Source organism: Apteryx rowi, unplaced genomic scaffold (assembly GCF_003343035.1).
Source record: "Apteryx rowi isolate R43461 unplaced genomic scaffold, aptRow1 scaffold_262, whole genome shotgun sequence".
Classification (NCBI taxonomy): Eukaryota; Metazoa; Chordata; class Aves; order Apterygiformes; family Apterygidae; genus Apteryx; species Apteryx rowi.
In genome coordinates, this window is record NW_020448997.1 from 66,059 (window position 1) to 93,669 (window position 27,611).

General features: G+C 35.9%; 1 protein-coding gene across 1 annotated transcript in view; it reads right to left on the reverse strand.

Moving 5' to 3' along the window:
- The window catches only part of LOC112967051 (leucine zipper protein 2-like), a 69,789-nt gene that overhangs the window by 10,575 nt on the left and 31,603 nt on the right, over window positions 1-27,611 (reverse strand). Inside the window, exon 6 of the mRNA XM_026067772.1 lies at window positions 2,388-2,474. Coding sequence (XP_025923557.1) covers window positions 2,388-2,474 — 87 coding nt within the window. The remainder of the gene's footprint in view (window positions 1-2,387; window positions 2,475-27,611) is intronic.

Genomic DNA, 27,611 nt, shown 5'->3' on the forward strand with positions numbered 1-27,611 from the left:
TAAGACAAATGACACATGAGAAAGCGTTCTTGACTACCACCAGCCATACTTTTCTCATCAGGATCTTAGCAGCTGTAAAAACCTCTGTTAAAAGACCCCCCCCTCCCAAAACCCATACACACACACACAGAGGATAAAAATATGACAAAAGCACTAATATATTCCCAAGTTTGGAATTTTCTCAAAGTGGTAGCGCTCACAGGTGCAAATCACAGCTTTGTACTATGGAAATAATATACTCCTCTAGGAAAAGAAACTGCATCTAGTTCTATAAGGACTTGAAATGATATCTTTGAAATAATCATGAATCAGCTATGATTCACTGAAAAAAAGGGACATTTTTAGTTCCCTTTTCAAAAATATTTAATTTGAATTCCTCCTTGTCTCTAGAACATATATATTTTATGACATAAGATACAAGAATAATGATAAAAGGTGGGAAGTGGTTGTTATCCCAATGTCAGATCATCACCTGTACTATTGGTGCATCCCACACGGTGCCTAGGAAGAGCTCAGAGCAAATGAAGACCCCCTGGCAGCCCACACGCTGAATGCTCTCCTGGTGCAGAACCTATCACATATTCCACCAATCTTAAAAATATCGTGACCATCAGGAAGGTCTTAATCTAGATGAATATACTGAGTAAAGATAACAACAGGACTGTAAACACAGGTAAGTTCTCCAGAGGGGAGCGTTTGCTCAGTTGAGCTGAAGGGCAGCTTGAACCGCATTGAGAATGACAGTGCATGTAAGAGAAAGAAGGAAAGCTTCATCTTAAACAACAGCAAGGAAAATTGCTCAGCTCTGTGAGCAACCTGCAGGACAAAAAGTGGTCAAGGCTAGGTCAGTTGTGAAAAACTTATTTTAGTGCTTTGGTTCTCTTTTAAAATTTTGCTCCCATTTCTTTAATCAGGAACCAGGTTTACTAGAAAACTTCCAGTTTTCATATTATAGGTTTAGTCTGGTATTTAAATTGAAATCAAATGATTCTGACAAATTGGGATGTTTTAACTTTCCTGTGACAGCAGCCTTTCACTGGTAGAGTAAAAGTTCCGTTTAATGTTAAAGAGGATATATCTTCCTGTATTTATAACTTTTAATTACACTGGAGATTCTATTTCTATTAGGCATAAATATCACCCTGTTTACAGCTTCCTCACATCAAGGTGTTGCTTTTATATCTTATTCTTTCCTCTCCTTCTGCTATTTTTATTAATAAGAACTGAAGCTTCCTTCATCTTTAGACATTAAGAAAGGTGCGATGGCAAATTATGCACTCTTCTGGACAGATAATTTCTCTTTGTCTCTTCCCCCTTCTAGAGGACGTGGCAGGAAGTCATTTATAATGTTCTTAATAAACRGATAATATATATGGCTTTTTACAATTTGTTAGGTATTACAAACAACAATTTGTACAATTTGTTAGGTATACTTACCTAGACCAGTTTCCCAAACTGTTCCTTACAAGTGCTCTCCATTGCTGTGATCGCTACCAGCAAGCTGCCCAGTTACCTCCAAGTCAGTCAGTCTGTTACACTTGGAGGAAGCTAACATGTTCAGCATCTCTTTCAAGAGCCACTGTGACTGTGTCCTGTTTTCTCCTGCTGTCTTCTATATTTCACCTGCAGACTTGCTAAACACTATATTTTTGGACTACCCAGCAGAAAGTACACTCTCTGAGCAAGTTTCCTCTCTCACATGCTTTCTGTTTTTTTCTGTCATTTTTTCTGTTTTATTTGCATTGTTATAATCCCAGCCACAATAAATGCATTTGGGATTTATGTTAACAGCTCCCATCACGCTGCCTGAATGAGAGTTTTGCCTCAGTAAAAGAGGCAGATTTAGCTGTCAGACRTGTCATAAGAAGAACGAAGCTTGTAGCAGTCCTCGCCTGGCAGAGGACAAGATTACCTACTTACACTGTTACACTGTCACCTGTTACTGCTCAAGCTAAACATCTCCCCACAGGCTTTGTTTTATCAAATGAAGCATCTGTGACAGCTGTGCCTGCATCTCAATGACCATGCTATGTAAACAGCGGTCTGCATCGCCCGGTGACCCAGCAGCTCTTCAACCCAGCCGTGCGAGTACGAGTAGCTCTTGAAATGGTTAAACATCAAATGACACCTTTTCTACCATCTTTTTCCCCGCAAAAGCTCTTCAAGTCCTATTAGATAGTCTGTAAAAGAAACCCAGCGAGCACACCTGCATAAATTGACAGCCAAGAGCATTTGCTCCTCAGCACTTTAATGTAGAATATAGCTGGCTTATAAAATATATGTACCAGTTTGATTAGGAAAAGTAAATCACATTGGTAACTGTCTAAGGCTTTCATATTTTCATGCAGTCTATATTAAAACCTGATTTGTAAGTGGGCTAAACTTACGTCTTGAGAATCACACTCCTGGATGCTCTGATTTTCCTTCTTTCTTGAGGTAATGCGAAGACTCTCTTTGTCTGCTGAGACACTTGGCTGGGCACAGGAAATAAAAAAGAAAATGAAACATACAGTGAATATAGACAAAAGCTTTAAACAGGTCACATTTGAAAAATCAGGATAACACAAAAACAAGAGGTCAGATACTGCAAACAATTACTTTATGCATCCCATTTTCAGCTAGTTTTATAAAGGAAATTATTTAAATATATTTTTCATTAAAGCACTTCCTTGCAAAGGATAACTTGTGTATAAATCAATAATCAAGATTTTTTTATTGGAAAACTGACTGCACAAAATTGACTCAATGGTATATTGCGTTTTGTGCATTAGTAAGCAAGAGCATAATGCAATGAAAGTTTAATTACGTCTTCTTTTGTCCAAACATTTGCATAGGCATAAAGGAGAAATAAGAATTTTCAAAACTCGTTTCTCTGGTGCTTTTGAATACTGGGCCAGATTTAGCCCCAGAATTTAAGCAGTTCATAAACTGCTTTAGCTTATTTCAGCTGTCTACAATCTCGCCCTGCTGGGACGCCATGTCACTGTGAGTTGGCAAAATGTGTTCTATTTCATGCCTTTTATTTACTTCCTCAAAGCCAAAATGGGCTTCTATATGGGGTAGTTACTCTATAACCAAGGCTATCACTTTATATAAGCAGTGAATTTTCTCCCTCTGACATTTTAGGCATGTTTTCCCATATTTCTTGCCACTTCAAAGATTCAAAGGGACATGAACAAAGAGAATCTGCACTGCTCGCTTTATATGGAACTTGCACTAGATTTATACCACAGTAGTTTTGAATTTACCTTGATGTTTTCACAGTCCTGCAGCCTTAAGTGCTAAAGTATGGCATAACATGACAGAATTATTTTAAGAAGAAATGCCTTGTAAAAATCTTAAAAATGTATCACTCTAATTAACTGGATATTCTGATGTGTATACCATTGCTTGGGCATAACAACTGTACATTTTGCTGAAACATAAAATGATAAATAGAATCCTGGATGCACCATAATTTGACGATAGTCATGAGATGATCATTATCCCCACCCTGCTTTCCTTAGCCATGCAGAATTATTTCTTTAGAAAGTATTCATCTCAGCCATCATGACATACCCACACAAAACTTCCTTTGTTCCTTCATAAGAGATTTAAGGTCTAAATCAAAGTCAACTGAAATTCATGGAAAGAATGTGAATGATTTATCTGAGATTTAATCAGATTCTTAAGTGTTTCCACTTTTGTTTAAAAAACAAACAGACAAACAAAAAAGCCTTAATGAATCATCTTTGCAGAAAACTGTGCTTGAGTATATCCCCAGAAAATAATCTCTTAACAAAAAGACACAGTACTGATGAGCCTTTTTTTATTGTTGTTATAAATTTCACATCATGAAAAGTTTGTAGCTATCCTTAGTGATGTGACTTCCATCAAATTGTCTGCAAAACATCTTGAAACTTTAATTGTGGGGGGAGACAGGGAAGGAATCAAAACAATCTCTCTTCAAAGAAGAGTTAGAACTTCAGACACTGGTTTTGCAAGCCTGAACCATATTTTCTCATATCATTTATAGTCCTGCACTGAATTACTAAAGAATACAAGTTTTCAAAACCATTGGAAAACAGGAGAGAAAAACCTTGTAGGTTACCGTGTGCAACATAGTCTCTTTGTTTAACAGCTCTTCGGTGAGGAATCTTTAGTTTTATAGAGCAACTCACTACTAGAAAAAATATCCAGGACATGAACAGATGGATGGATAGAAAAAAATTATTCTGTGGAATAACAAACATCATTTCATACACAGTCTTTAAGCTGCATTACGTGATTTGCCTGTTTGGACTGTGAGAATGATATTACAGTTTTGCAAACTTAAATTTCTATTTCTTATTCCTTTTGAATAAGACGCATCATATGTGCAGTGAATGATAGAGCATGGATTCACCTGATTTCTTGACTACATGAACCAGTAAATCCACATRGGAGACCAGGAAGGCCAACCAGCTTGAACCTTTATTAACTCAGTCTTGCATCCAAGAGGAAAATAAATATCTCTGTATAGTGCCTCTAGGTCCAGAATTTGTTTTCTGCTCAAGAGTGTACATTGACAGATTATACATACATCATAGATACCACATTTCTCAATATATTGTACAGATTTTTACTCAATGAAGAGAAGACCTAGATATTTTGGTGAGGCTAGCTTTATGGAAATACTTTCCCAGTGTAGTGTTTTCATGAGTAGTAGAAGCCTTACAGCACCTCCTATTCCTAGGAAAATGGAAAATAGGAAAAATTTTCTACTCTCATCCTTTTTAATATTCAAAATATTCAAGTGCAATATTTTATAGTAGAAATCTTCCTCTTCATTCGCCACCAAAACAAAATAGAACATTTTTCTAGGTGCCTCAGTTTTCATGTAATTGCCTTAACCAACAGAATCAGTGTCTGTAACAAAACAGCTTCTCCAAAACAGCTCGTCAYGGCCACACTGCTCAGGTGCTGGCCAAGCCGTGCAGGCTCCAGAGACAGGTCTGCTTCACTCGGCGTCTCACTGACACAGTGCAGAACCTGAGCTACCGCACAACCATCACCTCCAATTACTTCTCATGTTGTTACCCTAAGCTCTCATTTATCTGCAGGTCTTGAGTTCCAGATTAAAATTACATCATATTTCTTGCAGGGTCCAAAGAAGGACACCAGAACCAGTAAGACGGAAAGCAAGAAGGACGAGAAGGAAAGAAAGAAGGGCAAGAAGAGTCCTTACCAAGCTGGGGCTCATTCCCATTGGTTTGAGTTCTGCCCTTGTGGCCAGAAATCTCTTGCATCTTTATATAGATACTTTTAATCTATCACATTTTTGTCACTAAAACTGACTTCTTACACACAAAAAGAAAAAAATCAACATAAAAATTAATATTTTTGAATGCCTTTCTACCTGCTGATGATGTGGAAGTCTTTGAGGTAGGCTTTGCAAAGAAGATTCTTTCTGCTATTAAAAATAATCTCTCCTAATAAAAAATGAATATCAATTCATTTTCTGCAATGAAATGAATTCATTGTCTGAATGAAGCCTATTTAGTAGATTGACAGTTTACCTAATAAAAATTAGGTAAACTGAGTATTCTGGAGTGAAATAGTTTGGAAACAGTTTCTGAATTCCTTTCCAATTTGCTTAAACCTTTCCAAACTCTCCTCAAAGCTTTTCAATCCAGGATTTCACATCTGAATTTTTTTCCAAGGATCAGCAACCCTTTTTTCTTTTTCTTTGAAATAATTTGGAAATTACAGCGATTTCCCGGTGAGGTCTTTCAAGCTTGACTAAAAACCAAGCTTTGAATTTCAGACATTTGAAATAAGCAGGATTGTTTACAACCCATTTAACATATACGCTTCTGATGAAACTAGAATCCATTTGTGTGTGCATTGCTTGCAGCAAAAATTCCAGCATACTTATGACAGAAAAGCAAGCCAAACTCATTATTTCTTTGAGTTCTCTTTCAGTTTGTACTTGAATAAATGACAGAGCCCAATTCCACTTCATGTCTTTAAAATTCCCTTTGCTTATATTTTATATATTTTTCTTTTCAAGTATTTTAGAAATTTTCTTGTCAAAGCATGCATTGTTACTGTAATATCCTCCTGTCATTGCTGAAGATGACTACATAGTTGGGTCAACTGAATTCCACCTTTTGTAATATCTTTTGACTTTGATACGTAGTTCAATTCTTTCCTATCTCAGAGATAATCTTATCAGATCTTTCTTCTTTTCACACGGTGTTTTGGCATGATTGCACAGCTCTTTCTCTAGTCATCTCATGTGGGATGCCAGAGTGCTTTTGACAGGACTGCTTGCCAGATGACTTGCCAACACAAATATGGGTTCCATCAACACATTTATTTCCTACCACTCACACCATTACAGATTTCTCTTTCCTGTGTTGAGGGTTTCTAGCAATATTTAATTTCCATGTTAAGAAAAATACTTAAATCAAGGATAGTCATATAGATCTAATAAGAAGACTGCACTGCATTTTGAATGTAAGCAAGCAAACTGAGCAATTTCTGGCAGAGTGCAAGTAACTACATGATACCTAATAATAATAATAATAATAATAATAATAATAATAATAAATCAATTATATGAAAACCAAGATGACTTCTGTCCAGACATAGGTAATGCCCTGATACGCACATTCATAAGCTATTTTGGTAAACTTTAACTGAAATTATTGGAGTTGGTCCAGGAACACTTCTTTTTGCTACTGAAGGCTTCACTGGCCCAATCTACAAATATGTGAAAACTACCTACAGCAATGACTTGACAGCCTGTCAGTGTGCCTGCTCAGTGTCTGGCTGTACTTCATGGCATCCATCTGGCAAGTGGAGGCCAGTCTCAGAGACACTCCTGGGGCGGGAGGTGTTTCTCTTCACTTCCCTCCTATGAGGTTACTGAACAGGCAGATGGTCTGTAAAAGGACTACAAATATGAAACAGCCACAGCCTGAGCTGTCCCTGCTTTGAAGAGCTCTTTGTACACTCAAAAAGGATGTAATTCTTCTGGGAGATGTCTTATTCCTTTGGAATGGAAATGGTTCATTGCCATATCTAGGAAATTCAAAATTGCTCAAGGATTTGTAGCGCTTGCTGTGAAAAAACTAGAGCTGTTCTGTATGTAGCAGGTGGATGAAGCTGTCAAAGCCTTTCTGGGCAAGGTGCATAGCAGAAGAGCCAGAAGTATCTTCTTTCCAAAATCAGTTCTGTCTGACTGCTCCTGGAAACCTGGGACTTTGTCTGCATACCACACACACAACACAGGCCAGCTGCCACATGATGCTTCACACATCCAACTCATTTGGTTAAAGAAAAAGGTATCTATTGTATCATCTCTTCCTTCCCCCACCTTTTTTGAATAGCATCATTTGCAATTGCACAAGTTCACAATTGTTTTCTGGACTGCATGATTGACTTTTGACTTCTAACCTAGCACTACAAATTTTAGATGTTTTGAAGTAATTGAATACCTATTAAATACTTGGAAATAAATACCAAAGACTTTCCATAACAGAAATCACAGTATGAACACCTACATATAATATAAACCAAGCCATTGTATCACAGTGCTTTATATCATGACTTAAAAATCTTCCACAGTTTAATCTGCACACAGAAATAATTGAGAAATCCAATTCTAGTAATGATAGACCACTATGTATACTTCTATGACTGCAATGGTCAGTGTGTGTGTGCATGTGTGTGTGTGCATGCGCAGTAGATGTAATTAGAGTTTATCTATTGTATAGCCAATATTATTCAATATAGAGTGGGAAGGACAAAGCTTAGTTTTTATCTCTATTTAATTCACATCTCCAAAGTTAAATTACATTCATATAGGGCATTGCATTTTAAAGGACTAAAAATAATATTATGTACCAAATCTTTAAGCCCCTACATACTGTTTCTTTAAGCAAACGAATTGCCCTGAATTTTTCCATTTGCACTACATTCAAACACCTTTGCAGCGGAAAATAGCAGCTTATTGGTATACATTATGTAATCAGCTTTTTCGTTTTCTTAAAAAAATATACATATACACACATACACCTCACTCCCATTAAAACTGAAAATTGTTAGAACACCTTTAACCTGTATACCAAACGACTGCATTTTATTTTCTTCACATACCACATGCATTTGTGTTGGTTGTAATGGAATTCCTCTGAGATAAACATTAATGACAAGCAACCATCAACTTTCAAATGGCTGAACACACCCATCAGAGAGAAATGATCTGTGCTTTCAAATAGATTATTTGGGGATGATATACATCATATTTAGACATCAATTTCCTGAATTATCCTTTCTCCCTAGTATTTTTCATTACAAAGCTTTAAAAGTATAACTTAGAGAGTAAAATATGAGATCACTTTCCATACAAATCTGGGTCTAATCTTTCAAAACATCTTTTCATAACATTACCATGAGTGCACAGTTTTCCCTTCACACATGCACCCACCTCCCAGTGACTTATAATGGAACGTTACTGGTTTTACCTTTTCTTTGTTAATTTTTCTGAGTTCTTTCCTCTCTAAAAAACTACTGTAGAAGAAAAAAACATTATTTGGAAAAGGTCTCGCTGTCAAGAGCCAGGGAAGACACCTTTCCAACACTGACTGTAGTATTTCCCACTACACCACTCTTCCAGATAAAATGCGTCTCCCTGGCAAAATCAGTTACTAACCACCTAAACCCAGCAGATTCAAATCTCTAACAGGAATATCCTTTCCCAGTGAGAGCCAGGAGAGTCTCCCTCAACACCAGAGACCAGGATATCCCCCTGTCAGAGGGCAGAGCTAAGCACCCTCTCTAGGCAAGCTCAGTGCTACGTGTAGCGAACTCTAAGTTTCTTACGCTGAAAATATGAAAGAGGCTCAGAAGGTGAAAACAATAATCAAGACTACTCTAATCTTTGAATAAGAGAAAAGGGAGATTAGATTATCTTCCTCTGGGAATATGCAAAACACATTTACGTTTACAGCATACACTTAAGGGGTGAAACTCCATTATCTACACACAGGCATCTAGTATTTATGTTGACACCCAAATGTCTCCAAAACAGCTGTAAGGAGCTGGTAAAAATGAGACGACCTATGGGAGAGCAGTACCCTTCTAGAGGAGCAGCAGGAGAGCTATTCTAGGGCACCTAAACTGGCATGAGAGGCTTATTTTAAGTAACTCCCAAAACACCTAGCTCTGCCTAAGCAAAAAAAGCCCCATCTGTTCATCATAGTGCTGTGAATTCTGTTATTTTTTCCTTACCAATACAGTCGATTTTTGAGAGCTTTGCACATTTCAGGTAATTTTAAATAGGTATTTTCTAGTAGAACCTTAACCCAGCATTTTCAGTTGCCTAACTTCCTTGTAACAACTTCAGTTTCTTAATTATATCTCTATGTAGTCAGAAAAAGAAAGCCCCTCATGACAATGCATGCAATCAGCTTTTTCAGGATTAATAAGAAGGGCTCTGTGATGATTCACTGTACCTCAGTTTTCAACACAGAGTCAAAATGATGTATGTATGTATACTTAACTGCAAAATGGGACTCATTTTTCATTTGAGAAGATTAAGCAAAAACAAACAACCCCTCCCCTGGACAAGTAAGATTAAACAAGAAAAGGAGCTAAATACCAAGTTAACAGAAAACCAAATTTAGAAATACTGTTCCTAGCACTGACCTTGCAAAATCCTTAAATAATAATGTTTATCAAGCTGAGGACAACTAAAATCACCTTGTCATACAGCAAACACGCATATGTTTTATAAAACATCCGAGACAATAAAAAACTCTGAAATTATTTGAGCCAGCTGTTAGAAAGGCTGTTCAGGGAAATTAAGCACTAAAGAGAATCCCGAATATGAGATAGCTTTGGAACTTAGCTTGGCTAAATAGTCACAATCCAAATTCTATTTTAATTGATAATGACCCTCATAAAGGAGTCTAAATAGTGTTGAATGTATATACACACCCACATGTGGTTTATATAATATAAAATATATAGCATAAAATAAAAACTTAATGTATCTAATGAATATATATAATATATACTATATAATATATACTATATATATAATTATATAGAGAAAATGTATTATATATATATATATTTAGGTGCATGTGTGCCTGTGCGGGGGTGTGAAAGAGAGAGACAGAGAGAGAGACTGAGATTTAATGACACCAGTCTGATTACAAAATCCATTTACCATCAGGTCATGCTAATGCCCTCATTCTTATTCTTCCTAAATGGCAAGATAAAAAGAAAATTCAATAAACCACGACATAAAAAGGTAGTGTGCTGTAAGATGAACACACCCAGGTGAAGAGGAATGTGATTTGTACAGTCCTTTCAAAGAACACTCACACAAGAGTATGGCATAACTATAATTATACTACATATACTGCTGGTTTTCACCTCCTACTATGAAAACACATACTTAAAAAGATATTGTGTTAATAGCCACAGTGGTCACTTAAGGTGACACTGAAAAGGGGTTCCATTATGTTTTATGGGGGAAAAAAATCTGACTGTTATAAAAGTCCCACAGGATGACAGTTTTATAAGAATTAAATAACGTGAAGGATTTGTTTTTTCTTATGTCTTTCCCTACTTTTTCTTTCAGCAGATACAGCTAATAATGATCAGACTGTTATGGTATGCTTAGATTTGAAGATCATTGCAAGTTCGCTGGAGCATGAATTATTCTTTTTGTTTTTTAACAGTACGCAACCTTATATTTTCAAGTACGGTAGTTAACAGAGCAGCACAAAGGGCAGTTAGGAAATGACCTCCTGTTGTGCTTCATTTTTACCTGGAGTCGAGTGGCCCTTATGTCTTAGAATATTTCCTAATAATAATAGCAGTAGCAAGAAATACTACTTGTAAATGCTTGCAGATAACTCAGCTTACAGGAAAAACTGCAAAATTAACCAAATAAATTATTCACTGTGAATCACTTGTTCAGTTCTAATGTTGCCTAATGCCTAGAGCAGCTGATATAGTATCTTCCAAAGTAAATTTATATAATGCCCAGGCTATCGAGTGCTCTAAATAGAAATGGTGTGCTATTATAACATTCAGCAAACAAAGGAATGACAATTCTACTCCCTTCTTCAAAGAGAATGGAATAATAAGATTGCCACAGATACTTTTCAAGTTTGTATAAACACTGAAACATCACTCAGTGCTCAACTCTCAGATCTCCTGATTAATCACAACTTTTTTAGACTCTGTTGGGTTACTGTGGCAATTTCATATTCTCCTGTTTTCTGTTTCAGTCTTCTCTCGATTAGAAACCTCTATGTGAAAAAACTAGAAAGGTAGATAAAACATTACAGGTATTTTAACATTGAAAAAAAAATGGCAGGTCACAGTTCATACCTGCTACTATCTCAAGAGCTCTGAATACCTCCACATACCAGCTGCACCCAAGAAATTGCTGGTCCTAACAGCTTATCTTGACTTAGATTGATTTTACTTCTCTTGCACATATATAGGAAGAATCACAACTAGCTGAAGAACAGCATGAAGTCTAGAACTAATCAGGCAATGGCTTTTTTTAGGCTCTTACTGTCAGGGAACATGAACTCTTTAATCACTCCATTAGTACTATAAAAGACCTAAGAATAACTCAGCAAATTCCAATTTGGGTACATTCTAAACAGCTAAATTTGCTCTGTAAGTTCATTTTGGCTGCCAGATTTTTCTTCACTTGTATTTTTGCAGTGAGTCTGTTTATGAATTAAAGCCAAAAGAAAAATAATAATTTCATTTAAAGTGTAGCTTGATTCTAGTGATAAGAGAACCAACCTGTATTAGTCTGAAATTCATTAATATTTAATTGTGGAAGATATTCAGGCACATTCTGTGTACAAGACAATTCTTCTACTGCCATAGACTTTTGATGGTTGACAATTTGTGCAGTCACAAGAAAGATTCCTAATAAAAAAGACATCTGAAGTTTTCTGAAGATAACAGAACTGAGAATTGCAGCTACATACACAAGGAAATGTAATGTAAGAAAAACTATCTGAAATTTGAGGACAGATGGTATTCTGACATTACTTGAAATGGCACTGTATCACAATAACACCACAAAAAAAAGCTATTCAACTTTGAGGGTCACTGGACACTGTAAATTTTCCAAATGAGTCCCAATTACAAAAACACCTGTGCCCAGTACTTTTATGCTAATCCAACGAAAAATGCAATGTTGAGCACAAAGAGTCTACATAATTTCTCATTTATTATCTGTGGTAAGTTAGCCTATTGTTTCTCTGCTCTATTTCAGTAGGGGACATAATTGCAAAGTGAATTTAAAGGACTCATTCCTCAGTCTGCCAAACCAAAACAGGTATCCAGTTTATCCTTTGCTTAAAAATACCCAAACCTGTTATTCATGTAGCAATCTTCAATAAATTATGCTATTATAAATATGAGACTAAAACTCATGTATATGTAAGAATCTATAAAATGAACCCATAGGAATGCACATCTTATCAATAAAAAGCAATAGAAGATTTCATCATTATCATCCGCAGCAAGTGACACTGCATTCTGTATGAGGTGCCAGTGGAAATGGTAAAATAATTGCTTTGCCTGATTATTTTGGGATTTTGTCTGTAACTAGGTAGGTGTTCCCACAGCTGCCTAGAGCTTTTGTCTCATTTTCATCATTTGGCTGATATGCAAAGAGGAGAAAAATACTTTTGAAAAACATGTCTCCTGTTTCATGAGTGTAGATCAATAAATTAAAGTTTGTGCCTTAAAGAACAAATGCTAAATTATGCTTCACATAATACAGGTAGAAAATGTAACATGTCCCATTAGATCTGTTCTACTCTATTTGTAGGCCCTGCTTTTGTTAATCCTGATTTTTATAGGAGAGAGAAATGTTTTATTGCTACACAATTTGGTTTCGTTGAAGTCAACCGGGCTAACGATACAAACATTTTCTGAAGGCTAGCCCTGCTCTAATGATGTAGTGAAGCACGAGCCGCATACACATCACGCACTTGGAGGAGAGCCGACTGCTGTGGGAGAGCTGTTGATGCCACGTTTGGGGCTTGGTCCTGCAAACTCCTAGGCACCGCTGCAGCTATTCCAGTGGAAGCTGAGCAGGGTCGGTGCCTTGCAGAACAGCTGGAATTCCTGCAAGGCATCCCTCTTTTTTTTTTTTTCAAATCCCCCAACACAAACTTTTGCTACGACCTTTCTAGACTGAGATTTCCCTTGGATTAGTTTTCTATTCTGTCATGGATTTTAAGGAAAATGCTTGTGCAGTATTTCAGGATTTCAGTACCTGAGTCCAGATTTCACAGCACTACAGTTAGGTCACTGGGTTGCCGCAAAGTGACACTGCAAACAGTTTTATAATTCATCCTATAGTGCACCGCGAAAGTCTGCAGGCAGCCTTTGCCTAAGTCTCTCAGGAGGAATGGATCCTAAAACCTTTACTTATATCAGACAGGTGTTTATATGCTGTTAGACTATTAAAGAGTCTAAAAATATCATTGCTAAACTTGCACTTCACTACACCCCATACAACCAAAACAATATTATCTAGTTAAAAGGAAAAGTAGAATAATCTCTAAGGTGGCCAAGAATTACATTTATTATCTGAAAGCGCTGCATAATTTGCCTATAAGTATTAATGGATTTATCATATAGCATGTCAGGACTTTGCTGATTTATTGTATTGTTAAGGGATTTACTATTAGACTTCTGACATTTGTATCATTAATCATTTGCATTTCAATTATAAACTTTTACTTTGTTGCTTCTAAGTCAAGCAAAAGAATTTTATGAAGATAAAACTTGGTCTGTAAGGGGCAACTTGAGAAATGATTACATAACCATACATCATAAAACCTGTATCTGCTTTTCATAGCCTATAATTATTCAAAAGATCAATTCTGTGAAATGTGATCTCATGCTACAGGCCTGATCTAAAGCACTGTAACTTAAATTTTTCTAATAATTTTGTAAATGGCAGGATTAGGTCTACCATGTTTTGCTGCCTTATATTATCAAACAAATATGTCCTTCAAATTTTCTTTTTTTTTTTTTTTTTGATTTCCAAGAAAGAAAGGGTAAACTGCAGCATGACTTTCAGGGTCTTCTGGGACTGTCTAGCAACATGTTGCACAGACTTCATTTCCAGGAGATCTTTTTAAGTATAAATAACAGATTTTTAAAACAGTTTTTTCCAGTGCACCTTCAAGACAATCATCCTAAGAATGTGACTTGAGACTGTGATACAGTAACAGTATCACCAATGACAACTTTAGACAATATACAACTTACAAAAAGAAGGAAAGAGATACAGAGCATTGGCTGACTGACCTATGTAAATCAGAGCCTTAGAGTAGCTGAAAATTCATCAGTTAGACAGTGCTACTCATTAAAAAAACCCATATTATTCAAGAATACATATGAGGAGAAAAAAAAAAGGCAACCACCCTAATATAAAAAATGAAACTGGCATTAGAAACAAACGATAACTGAGAAAGAGCAGATATAGTATATTTTGATAATATGATAATATGTCTTCATGACATGGAAACCAACAACAGCAGATAGAGGTACCCACACAAGGTTGTCTCCATCTTGTCCCCCTGTTTTTAACTCTTGCTTATCCCATCAAAATTGTTACCTATTTGAAACAATGAAAAAGGTCCACGTGTGGTCATGATACCAATCAGCATGCTAAAAGCCACTCTCCTACAGTGTTTTTCACTTGTCAATGCCATTATTTTTATTTAATAGATGGGAAAACTGATGTACAGCATGGCAAACCAGAGGATCACTTCATCAGCAGAAATAATAGGAATAGAACTTTGCTTTATATAGCTGGCCACACTACACCTTTTACAGCTTACTCCACACAGGGACTATAAGTGAATAACAGTCAATGAAAATTAAGAATATTGGGGTAGAACAAAGAAATAATTCCATCTCCAAATGAATGCAAGTATTCTTTTAGGCCCAAAAATCTGTGCAGTACGTGCATATAGTTTATACTTACTGAGACTTGACAAATATTTAAAATCTAAAGAAGGGAAGACACACAAATCAGGATGGCAAGCCAACTGTTTAGTTTACAACCTGCATAGAAATATCAGAGCTTTGGAAATGCGCTATTTTGGAAAGTAAACAGACCTGAAAATAGGCAACTGCAGAGCACCGGTTGTACAGCGCTATACGGCACAGCAGAGCAGCCCCAGACTTCCTTTTGTATCGTGTGCCGAGATACCTACACCACATCAGTATTCCGCATTTCTCTTGAGCCCCCAGTGATCTATTAAGGTGCACTTTGAAAAATATCTTCTTCAATAAATAATATATACATTTTAATCTATAAATGATATATCTGGAGATAAGCTGCATTTTTAAATGTATTCCTAGCAGTGATTTAGACTTGCTTGCCTGGAGATCTCAGAGCAGCTTGTGTGATATAACACACAGTACACACTGTAAATATCTAGGCACAGTGGCATTGATTGAGATGAAGGGTCACCTTGACCAAATTTAATTGCTTTTGGCACTTATGTAATCACCTTACCGCCTTTTAGGCAGAATTTTTATGCAAGTCAGTAACTTTGTTTTCTACTGTAGTTCAAATAAAGATGTGCTTCTGCTATTTTTAGCACTAAATTCATATTGAGACATTTTCTGCAACTCTACTGAGGCTAGTCTAATCTTAAAATCACATATTTGAGATGTTGCATTTTCACTTTCACAGGAAACATAGTATTTTTCTCCCATTTGATTTGCACTGGGAGTTGGACATGAAACTTTTCTTTGTGCCTTTGAAATTTTCTAGGCCACTGCACTGTCACATCCAGACAGAAACATGAAGGAAGATGAATGAGAGAACCACCAAAACATGTATTTTTTTTCCAGTGTTTAACGATTTGGAACTACAGCTATGCTAAGCTTCATGATAGTCCCAATCGCAATTTTAGCTTCACAGCCGGAAATTGAAAGGGAGGCACTCAGCTCTTCCGAGGTTAACATTTCCACAACTGAGCTTAGGCTCTAGTCCACGTACATCTGTAAATTTCTAAATGGCAGATGATGCCAACATGTAAATAATTAATTCGTAAGGTATTCTATAATCATTGCATTACTATGTAAGTCTTTCTGGTATTTTCCTCAGTACAGGAACTTAAAATAAACAAACAACTGGAAACAATCGGCTTAACTCTGCAAATATTGATGAGTGTAGGATGCTACTAAAGATTATATATCTCCTTTCAAACTTGCAAAGGCAAAACAACAGCAGCTATAAAAGTCCTTTTAGATACAGACAAGTCAAGAGTAACTTCAGTACTCACACCTTAGCTAAGCAGAGTCAGAAACCAGAGTATTTTCGCTATTTCTCAGGCAACTATTTGAGAGCTGGAAGAATCATGAAATTTTATGCCTTGGATTGTTGGTATTAATTCAGAAATAACCAGCCACTTCAACAGAGGAATATTCATATGAATCAGCACAATATTGATGTAAATCAGCTGAGAATTTGGACTGTGTTTCTGTAAAATGATATTTGTTTGTTGTTTGTTTATTGTTAAGGCTAGGATGCAATTTGGGTAGGTGCAAGAGCTACTCTATTTTCCTTCAAGTCCCTGTGTATGCGTACATGAGTAAACACAGAGACATCTTTTGAGAAACACACTATGCTGTCAAAGATGGGCTATGTTCGAGGACTATGCAGTTTTCATATGTCTTCAGACTGACTCTAAAATCAGCAAACTATCTTAAAGCACAATATAAACCCCTATCAATTCCAGCTATTCTAAAACAACTGGAAGCCTTGCTCTATTTTTAAAATAAAGGAATAACACGTCAGAAAAGTCGAATTTCCTTTTGGTTAAAGCACACCTATACTTTTGATTGTATGTAAGAAGTTTCCAAGTGCTGACAGGCTGTTTCTTTTTTCTGTGTTTGCCATTTCAGGAATGCCTTATGTTTCAAAGGACTTTGGAATACAACAACGTGAAAAGTAGCAAACTGTCTTCTCAACAGAAAAAAAAAAGTCTCCAGGGTTGCAATCAATTTTAATAGGTTTGCTCAGCAAATAATGACCAACAAGGTCAGGACTCGAACTTCTAAAAACTTATAACATTCATATATACCCTTCTTCCAAGGGAAAACTTGTGAGTGAAGAAAAATATTCACAAAGCTTAAGAATAGGTATGGTGGATTTTAGCTACACTTTTTAGGGTGAGCATTTATAGATGTATATGGATACGGAGCAAACCAAAGTCTTGTAGTGTGAACCTAGGTTTAACCCAAGGGGTTTCCAGAGCAGTCTACATTGGTGCCACACACCCTAAGTGCAAAGTGCAGAGGGCACTGGTTAAAGAAACAGCACTGAGAAGGTGTATGCAACACCCATAAATTGTTCTAAGCATCTTCTTCTCTATTTCTCCATGAATACAGCTTTGACAGAATAAAACTGCTAAATATAAGAAGGAATTACCCTTCATTTTTATTTTCCTATGCTGTAAGTAAAGAGGAGGGGGGTTGCAATTGGTTATTGACCTTCCCTTAGAGGCACTAAATGAAGAAGCAAGGACACACAACATACAAGAACAAATTAAAATGACACAACAACTCTTTTCTCTCTACAAGCCATATATCCACTCCGGATCAGTAATAATTTAGATCAAGTTGTCAGCTTAGTAAACTGTGCTGAAGCATTTACTTTGTAGCCTATTCATGTTTCTTAACTGAGGAGGTATTCCATATCCACGTACTGATGGTATCGTATGCAAAATAGTTCACAAATAGTTCCAAGTTTTCATATTAGCTCCCCTATGCATTCTGCACTATTCTTAGCCATCTGAATTCAAAGCATCCTTGAACCTAAAGACTATGAGGTTTTCCTCTTTCATTCAATTTTAATGTACTGGGAGTATTAGGTTATCAAAATTATTTCACTTCACATTTCTACATATGCTTTTTTTTTTTTTTTCCCCCGAACCACCCATCCATCTGTGATCTGGCTCAGGCTTTACACAGTAAACCAAGATTACAGTAAAGTTTGGATTTAGGGATGAGGCACATGAAATATAATCTGCATGTTTGTTTTTATCACTGATTTGTTGCAACTAGACATCCTTGGCTAAATAAAAATACAGCTTTTCTTCAGCTTACTTAGTATATTTGAGGAATTTCCTGTTCGAACAGAGTCTTATTTGCACACATATTTTGTTGCTCTTTTGTATTGGATTCAATGAGCAGCTAATGGCGTTCTGACTCAGAGAGTTGGCATCTCTACCATTCAGAGACTGAAACTGTTTCACAACACGAAAATTAGTACTGGCCCAATAAATTTTCCTCTTATTCACCTTTTCCCCCAGAAAAGATTAGACCAACAACCTTTGTTATATTTATGACAAGTTTGTTTATGACAATGGGAAAGATTTGTTTCATTATGCGTGTGGATCACTGATGTTCTTTACTATATAAGCACAGGAGGATAGAAYCTTAACTTTCCAAGGTTATCGAAAGTAATGATTTGTCAGAAAGGAGAAAATAATACAGTAATCACTATAAGTAAACATATATAGTAATAAAACTGTCTATATATAAATATATGTATAAACATTGACGGTTTCATTCTAATTGTACTTGACGTGATAGATCCAAGAAACTCAATGAATAGAAAATCTTTACTTTGGACCAAGATGATGAGCTTGCAATACAAACTGTAGCAGTTGCAATTCAAAACCAGAATAGCTTCAGTTTAACCTCATGGCAGATATTTCAATTACAGATATTCCTTCATGGCAGAAGTATTTTTAAAAAGTAATTGAAGTGGAAATTAAGAATATATATTTTCAAGATTAAACTAAAAAGAAATTTTTATGTTTTAACCACAATAATTGGGGGGGAGGGGTTATGGTAAATCCTCCTGGAATTCATTTCAGGAGCTATAATACATGACAGAAGATAAACAGAAAGTTCAAATTATTAAATGAACCCCTACCCCATGTACTTCAGGCAACCTCAGAGTACAACAGAGTAAAGGACACAGAGGTCTTAGCAAAAATCTTTTAAGTACTCTGCAGAGTTTTAGAGAAATTACGTGTAGGGGGTGTGTGTAGAGCCTGTGGATATACTTTGTGGATATATTTTGATTTGATTTCTTTGAAGAAAGCAGAAGCAGCAACAATAACATTGGCAATATCAGGAAAAAAAATTTWAAAAAGGAAGTGGCAGATATAGCAGAGTAAGTAGAGGTACAAGATGGTATACTGTTATTGTTTGCAGTGCGATTCCTGGGTCTACTTGATACATATCTGCTTCTATTGTACGATATCCATTTTAGAAGCTTATTGAGTTTTTTACTGCCCTTTTTTAATTAAAGTGCAAGAAAGCTTTCCTTTCTAAAAGGAATTCAACCCCTTATTGTCTGTGAGTTGTTATTTGTACTTACAAGCACAGCTTATCATCTCTTCCTGGAAAATGAGACCATATGCCCCTCACAAGTCTGCTGATACCACAAAAATTTATCTACATTCTTGTCGAGAATTTTTGCAACCAAGCAACCAACTACTGGAGAAACTCTGAGATATACCTTAAATAAATAAATAAATAAAAGTCTGAGCACGTCAGCTTGTGACTAAGGCTCCTGAACACAGTAGCAAAGGCTGCAGAATCCACCTACAGACCTAGGAAAACAGACTGAGTTTCATGTCGCCGTGGCTGGACAGAACTAGCTTTAAAACAGCTACACTGCTAGTTCTCCTTGCTTCTTCAGCTGTTTCTGCTGTCTGCTGTCTTTGCCATCTGCTATTAGCTGAAGCTGGAGTGCTCTGGATACTCAGGACAGCTAAATTAAAGACAGCTAGGGTTATTGCTCATTACTGTAACTACAACATCAAGAGAGAAAAATAAAAATTATAACCCCCCTGTTACACTCTACAGTTATGCCAGTGTACTGAGAATTGCATCTTTCAGTCCCCTTCTACTCAGTATTTGAAGGGTACTAAAACCACAGAAATTACATTCCTGCTAGAATGTTATCACATACCGCCACCCTGTCCTGTCCCACGGTGAGGTTAGTACAATGCCTAAACAAACAACACAGCAGCACTGGTAGTGTTCTACCTCAATTCAGTTAGGACGAATGCCATTATATTTAACTTGCATCATGTCAGTTTGGGAGGCTGAATGTGTTTTTTAACAGCTTACAAATAACTGAGATGTATATTTGTTTTTACATAAACACAGATTTTTTCTATAATTCCTGATCCTATGCCTAATGATTCCTATTGCAAATCATTTAGAATAATAAAAGGTAGTCTAAAATCAATCTAAAATCAGGATAGTGATATATGTTGATTAAAAATAAAGGGCTATCTTCATAACAAGCAGACAGGATTAAAAATGAGAGAGACAGCCATTTGATATACTACTTACTAATGCATGAATTTGTTTCCACATCATTTCCTTACATGCATCCACATTTTCCCCTATTAACTTCCGAGTAGTATGTCATGTGCTTATCTGTGCCCTTTCCCTTCACCATTTTGGGCTGTTGCCTGGATTGTATGCCAGTATATAAATTGCCAGGGCTGCACTGGTGTCAGTTGTGATATAATGGCTTGACAGCCAAGGACCTTTTGCTGCAGGCTTTTAGAAGTACAAAATGTGTCTTTCTATGTGTTTGGAAAGAGCTTAATTCACATTAGTCCAATTTAAATAATTAATAATGGGCTGGACAGCAAAGTCCTAGATCCTCAGGAGGCATTTTGTTCAAAGAAGTTGAATGCTTCTAGGAGTACTCAGGAACTACGATACAGTATGCCAGCTGCTAAATTATTGTCTAATTAAATTTACTATCCTGGTATAGATTTTTCTTATTCAGCTCTTCCATCTAATACCTGAAAACCAAAATGCACTCAAGGGTAATAGAGAACAAGCGGCAGCTATAGTTCTGCCTAGCTGAACTACAGACTGTACAAGGACAGGGAGAGTTACCTTGTTCTTTCTTTCAATGAATGTCCATGTATGGACAGGCAGAACCTTCCCTTAGGAAATTTCACCAGATCACAACATTTAAAGATTGGAGAGAGTCTGAATTAGGTGTATATAACACCTGCATTTTTGCTGAATTTCTGGTGCTGAGGGCATGGACAAAAGCGTTTATTTAAAGAGTTTTTATAGAACTGGAAAACTAGAGGAATAAAATTCTCAAGCTAGACATCATATTATTTATGGAAAATTATGTGGCCAGTATTATGCTAGATGACACTATCCATCCCCAAGGTTTTTTCTGTCCTTAAAATTTATCACAACATAATAAATTCATAGTGTAAACTATCAAATTTCACTGATGTCAACATATTACTCCAATACGGCATTACAGACTGGCAGTAGATAGGAGAAGCCTAGTTTTCAAGTGGCCAAGTTACTCATGAGCACTTATGTCTAATGTCAGAATGCAATTAGCTGACCTGACATGGATTATTGCACTTCAAGCTTTTTATGATATCTGTTTGTTTAGCAGTAGCTCTAGGTTTTTATGATGTTTATTGGAAATGTATCTGTAGCTAAAATATCAAGAAAAGGAAATGGAATTAACTAGGTGTGAAAAACAAAAGCTTTTGTTGGATCATCACAAATATAGTCAACATTATTAGAGAAATATTTGCCAATATATGTATATCTATAAATATGAATTACATGTATAATTCTGATCTAAATCTGTAATTTCCATTCCTATAATGATTACTAAACTTTAATGTTGCAATACCTAAATATTTTATAGTATGCAAAGTTCAAGGATAGCTAGAGAAATGGGTAGATATTCAAGGATACAAATAAATATATATAGATGTATGCCCCCCCCACATATATTTAGTTTTGACAATTATTTTGAGTTTAGTATATACTTTCAGATTACTTTGGTGTATATATATGTACCAAAATACATATATATATATATATATATATATACACACACACTTTCAGATTCCTGAAAAGTTTGTCATCTTGCTCAAGCAGTATGCTGCATTTTGGTTTTCACTGGTTTGAGAAAAATCTCTACCTTTAATAGTATTGCTGCAGTTGTCACTGAAAATCTTTATTCTCCTTTCTGTATCCTTACAGTACCCTCACCAGACTTCCGCTATTGACTGCATGACTTTAACTGCTGCCATATGTCATATGAAAGATAATTTTATAAAATTATTCTTCAAAGAAAGTGTTGATTTTAATGTGATTCCCTTTCTTTCTAACATTTTGACCAGTCTTAAGCAATTCTTAGTTTAATTTGTTTTACTAGATGAAAGAAATCTAGTTCAGTAGTCTCTTACAATTACAAACCAGTCCTGAGAAAAGTCATCATTTTGGTCTTGTTCTTGCACTTGCAGGCACCATTCACCACCTGACATCGTCTGCTAAGTACCCATTACTTCACTTAAATAGTGGCCCCAGTCGCTATTTGCAGTCAATCTTGCTTCAAAACAACAGGTCAATTTAATTAACGTAGTTAGTCAATACACACATACATAAATAATCCCCTACAGAAAGTATTTTTCTTTGTTCTATCTTCAGAAAACACCTCCAAAAGCTATTCTAGGTAGTTACTCCCCACACTAGGAAAGCAAATATGTTGACTTCACACTCCGAAGTCTGCCAGTCTGAAGTTTGTCTGCCCCAACCTGACAGCAATAGGCCAACAAGATGGGCAGACCCGCGTCAGATTGGATGGAAAAGGCTTGCTGCCTTGCAAAATATTATCTGCTTGCTGCTTCTGAGGAAGGATGGCAGCAGGGAAGTGAAGACGTTGTTTAGGCTCACACAGCCCAACTACTAAAACTGCCCTGACTGCCTTTATACATTTCTTTTGCTTTTCTGAAATGCCTGAAGTTTAAAAATAATCTATCCTTCATTGCAAAGGAGAAAAACATTAAAACTTTCTTTTACAAAGCTTAAGATGCTTAGGGAAGTGTATCTTTAAGATACCTTTTTTTTTTTTTTTGGACTCAATAATACCTAAGAAACTGAAACAACTGAATAAACACATTATTTCAATGACAATCTTGGTTTTCCACAGCCATCACACAGGAAAAAGCCGTTAGTTGTGGGATAAGAAATGTTGTATAATGTTTCTTACATTTCAGAGCAGGAATAATTCAGTGTCAGAGTACACTTTATAGGCAATTACAGCCTTCCCAGATGCACATAAGCAGCTATGAAAGTTACGGTCACAGAGATGAGCATTTGTATTTGTAGGAAGATAAGGCCAAAGAGGTCCAACCCCCAGAAGAACTATAGACACCAGAAAGACAGTTTCAGTGAAATTGGAAACCTTCTGAAGCATAAGCTAGGTTTCAGAAATGATGAGGTCACTAAGAGAAATGTTTTTCTTTTTGAGACCTTGATTTTTTTCCCCGATTATGCCTTAAAAGAGGTTTTCTTATTGATTGAAACAAGGTAAGAATCCTGGCAGAGGTAGCCTTTTCCAAAATTCATATACTCTGCTAGCTTCCAACTCTCAGTTTTTAAGCCCTTTCTCATAAGGAAGTCCCTGCCAATACATTTGCTGTCATGACTACAGTTACATCAGAGACCAGGACTATTATATTTTAAAGATATTACACAATATGGTTCTATAAATAATGCACAAACTATCTCAAAATAATAACAGAAAATATTAAATATGCATTTATTTTCCAACTCCATTTGTCATCAAGTTTACTTCAAATATTTAATTTAAGCACCATCCAATTGTGGCTTAATACTAAGGCTTTTTTTGTTTTAATTTAACATCCTCTTTTCCAATATAGGAGAGGACATTCACTCAGACTGTGTTATCTTCCCATTGAAAATAATATAAATAACATTTTAGATTCATGAAACAATAAATGTAAAATGAGAGACAGTTTCATAACTCTGGGAGGTATGACATGACTTCAGTGTTAGGCCAGTAGGTGATTTCTTAAATTGGTCAAAACTAAATTGAAATTGAATGCCTTGTGTTTAGTACATTCTGCTTTTCTTATGCTTGATGATTCAAAGCAATATAAAATTCAATGCTACTTAATTATTTTTAATGCTCAAAGTGCTTTGTTCTCAAGAGTCAGTTGATGATATTTCTTTGTATTTTCCAAATCACTCTTTGCTCAAAGCAAAACACTTTAAAACTTAACTGTATTTCGAATGTTTCCCAGTTGACTCCATACAAATATGCCATGTGAAACTTTGTAACAAGGGATTAATAATACATATTGTATATAGGGTAAGGGCATTAATAATTACCATATAAATCATTAATGCATCCTTGAGTAGCAAAATTCTTTTGGAAGTACTCTCACAATTACATTCAAGCTGGTAAGCCACTTAAAATGATTAATTACCTCCTCTGCATATTTCATATCTTCTTTTACACGTAACAAATTGTTTGAAAAAAACATTAATACTAACAAATCTTAAAATACGTTCACTAATGTGCAACTGCAGAGGCGTATTAATTCACTTTCTTTTCCGTTGCTCTCATCAAAAAAATGGAGCATTACAATGGCCAGGCATCCTACATATGCAWTTTTTCATAGATCATGTAATGAAGATGTCAGTTAGGAAAGTCATAAGATAAAACTATGTGTTATCATCTTTCTGCTAAATGCAAAAAAAATGAGCAATACTGTGCATTTCCCCAATCATCTCAGCTACCACCAGAAAAGAAAAATTGTTGAAAAAGACCATTACTTGATATGAGATATGAGTAGGGGAAGGGAGACACCTCTAAAATAACAACATCTGAAATATAAGGAGACATCCTTCTCTTTCTCCCTTTTCACACAGAGAACAGAAAACTTGTCCAAAACAGCAAAGCCTAAGCTGCTCCAGCACTGGAACCTGTTTTCAGACTCATGCAGAATTTGAGAAGATGGATGGATATAAACTGTCTTTGCTAATCCCAGGGCCCATTAGCGAGTCCATTAGCTATACCTAACAACCTGTTTTGAAGTTATTTAACACGTCTTAAGAAATTTAAATTTAATCTAGCCACATCACTTTTCCACCATTATCAAACAGTAACCCACAGTATTTTTGTGACAGATTATGTACTAGATTGTGCAAGAACTACAGAAACATGCAATAAGATATTAATTAAAAAGAGGATATTCTTTGGAGTGAGTTCTTCATACAAAGGCAAACCAGCCAGAAAGAGTGGTAATAAGTGGTTACCAGTTACTTCCTCACCCCATTAGCCCATTGCTAATTTTAGAGTCATGGGAACCCTGGGGTATTGCCATGAATTCCTACTTAGACAGTATTTTTACTCAGTATAAATTATGATGGACCAGCTCAGCTATTTGCACTGTGACAGAGAAGAGCGAGGTCAAACAGGTAAWCTACAAAATGAAGGCAGTTATAAAGATCATGCCACTACAGCTTGGATGAGAATGATAATGGCTTGCAATATGGGCTAAATAAGAAATGCCAGGTGCTTTTTTCCCATTTCCCTTGATTGTACTCAGTTGAAAAAAAATCTCTAAAACTAATTTACTATCAAGATAATGTGCTAATAATGAAGACTTCTTTAAAGTGAGCAATAAAATCAAACAGCTTCACCTTTCAATTTAATATCTCTGGTGTTAAACGTTTTCCAGAGCATAATAAAAGTTTATTAAAAATTAGTCACTGAAGAAAAAGGACTAGTTGTGTAGAAGCTTTCTGAGGAAATAGCATAAACATACTCATTCTAAAGCAAATTCAGAAAATGAAACAAGAGATACAAGGAGGAGTTGTCATTCTTTTATGAATCATCGTTAAGGAAAAATGATACAAGAGTACAGCTGGCATCTAGTTGATCGTAATGAGAATAAAATCTGTAAGCCTACAGTGAGGTACAAAAAGCAGAAGAGGAGATATTTCCATGAAGAAATAGGTCATGCTAGTCATGCTTCTGCAATTAAATTACACTTCTTTTCTTTTTAAAAACATTTTTTTTAACTAAATTAACCTTACAGATACTGTTAGTACCTCAGGTTTCCACAGTAGGTACCTTAGAAGGACACACATATTCCTTACTCTCTTTGAAATTAACTTGTAAAACAATGCATGGTGTCATTTCTCAATGCTATTTTATTCTTATCATGTTTATGTGTTAGGAAAGGGTTATATGATAGTATGTCATTATCACATACTACAAAATGTGGCTGACTCTGCATTTAGTAATTGCCTTTTTCTTTTTCTAATTATGGTTTCCCAATCCCAGTGCTGAATGCAATGAACTACAGGTCACTGAGACTGCAGGTGTCAGTGATATCTCATTAACTCTGGCAGAAGCAAAGTTTGAGGAACCAGAAGTAGAAGAGCACAAAGGTACCCCAGAGGCAGACTTTCCAAGGCTTTGATACCATTTTAACAGAGCACAATTCAAGGCACTGCCCTTGACATTCTTACTGCTTACTTATAGCTGACCACAGATATGATATTTTGTGACCTTAGTTTCAACCTGTTTTCTCTGATGAAGTTATGGGGTTACACATTAAATTTTTTGCCTCATCTGTGAGCACACAATCAATTTCCAATGAAATTTGAACACACTCCCTGTGATATCTGCATTGGTCTGTATTATCCTGGAATTCAATTAAATGAAAGAACAGCTTTGCTCCATGATTTTTTTTCACAGTTGCATAGAATTTTCATTTAGCACCACAGCAAAGAAAACAGGTCTCATTTTTTGTTTAAAATCCACCATTCATTGTTTCAGGTCTCTTGCATTTTACGCCCTTTTTGAAACAGGCCCTTTAACAAAATTGCCTCTCCAAGGCAACACTGGGCCCAATGTTCTCCAAAATGCCAATAAAATAGGGAGAGAATAGCATAGTGGGTTTTACTACTCTTGGGTTTAAGGAAGGAATAGGAGATTCAAAAGCGAATATGTAGCTAGACAGAGTGAGAGAATAATGCTGAAAAGTAGGAAGTTAGGAGAAAAGGTGATGAGYATTTAGCAAGCCAGAACAGAAGAGTAAAACCAGCAGGGAGAAAGAGGAAAAAAACTGACTACTAGAACCCTTCTCCCTCACTGTCTGAAATAGCAGATAACTGCAGAGAATGATTTAGCAAAATTGAGGGAAAATTGGAAAAGAACAGTCACAAACATTTTGGATTACATAGCATTGGTGCTGTCTGGTATACAGCACGTCCACAAAACACAGATTATGTTACCAAAAAGCTTGTATGTATTGTGACTTTCAGGTATCCAATTCATTTCATAAACATCTTTCTAATTCAGCCTAGTATCTTTTCTGTTTCAAAAGAAGTCCCTTTGCCTGTTTTTTGTTCTCTGCAGTAGGGTTATTACAAGAAAGATTTGGGGTGTTTCCTGACATAATGCCATATCAGTTTGAAATTTACTGCCTAGAGAGAAATAACTTCTGAATTATGTATTTTGCATGTTATAACAACAGAGGTACCCTGAGAGTAAAAATAATTGGACACCTTAGAAAAGCTTTCAGAGTTTCAGTCCTCCTTATAAGGACAAGAATAAGTCGATAATTACATTTGTGTTGTCATAGGTTCTTGAATGAAGAATTTATGACTGCTTTATTCAAAGGGTCAGAACCTTCATTCATACTGGAATA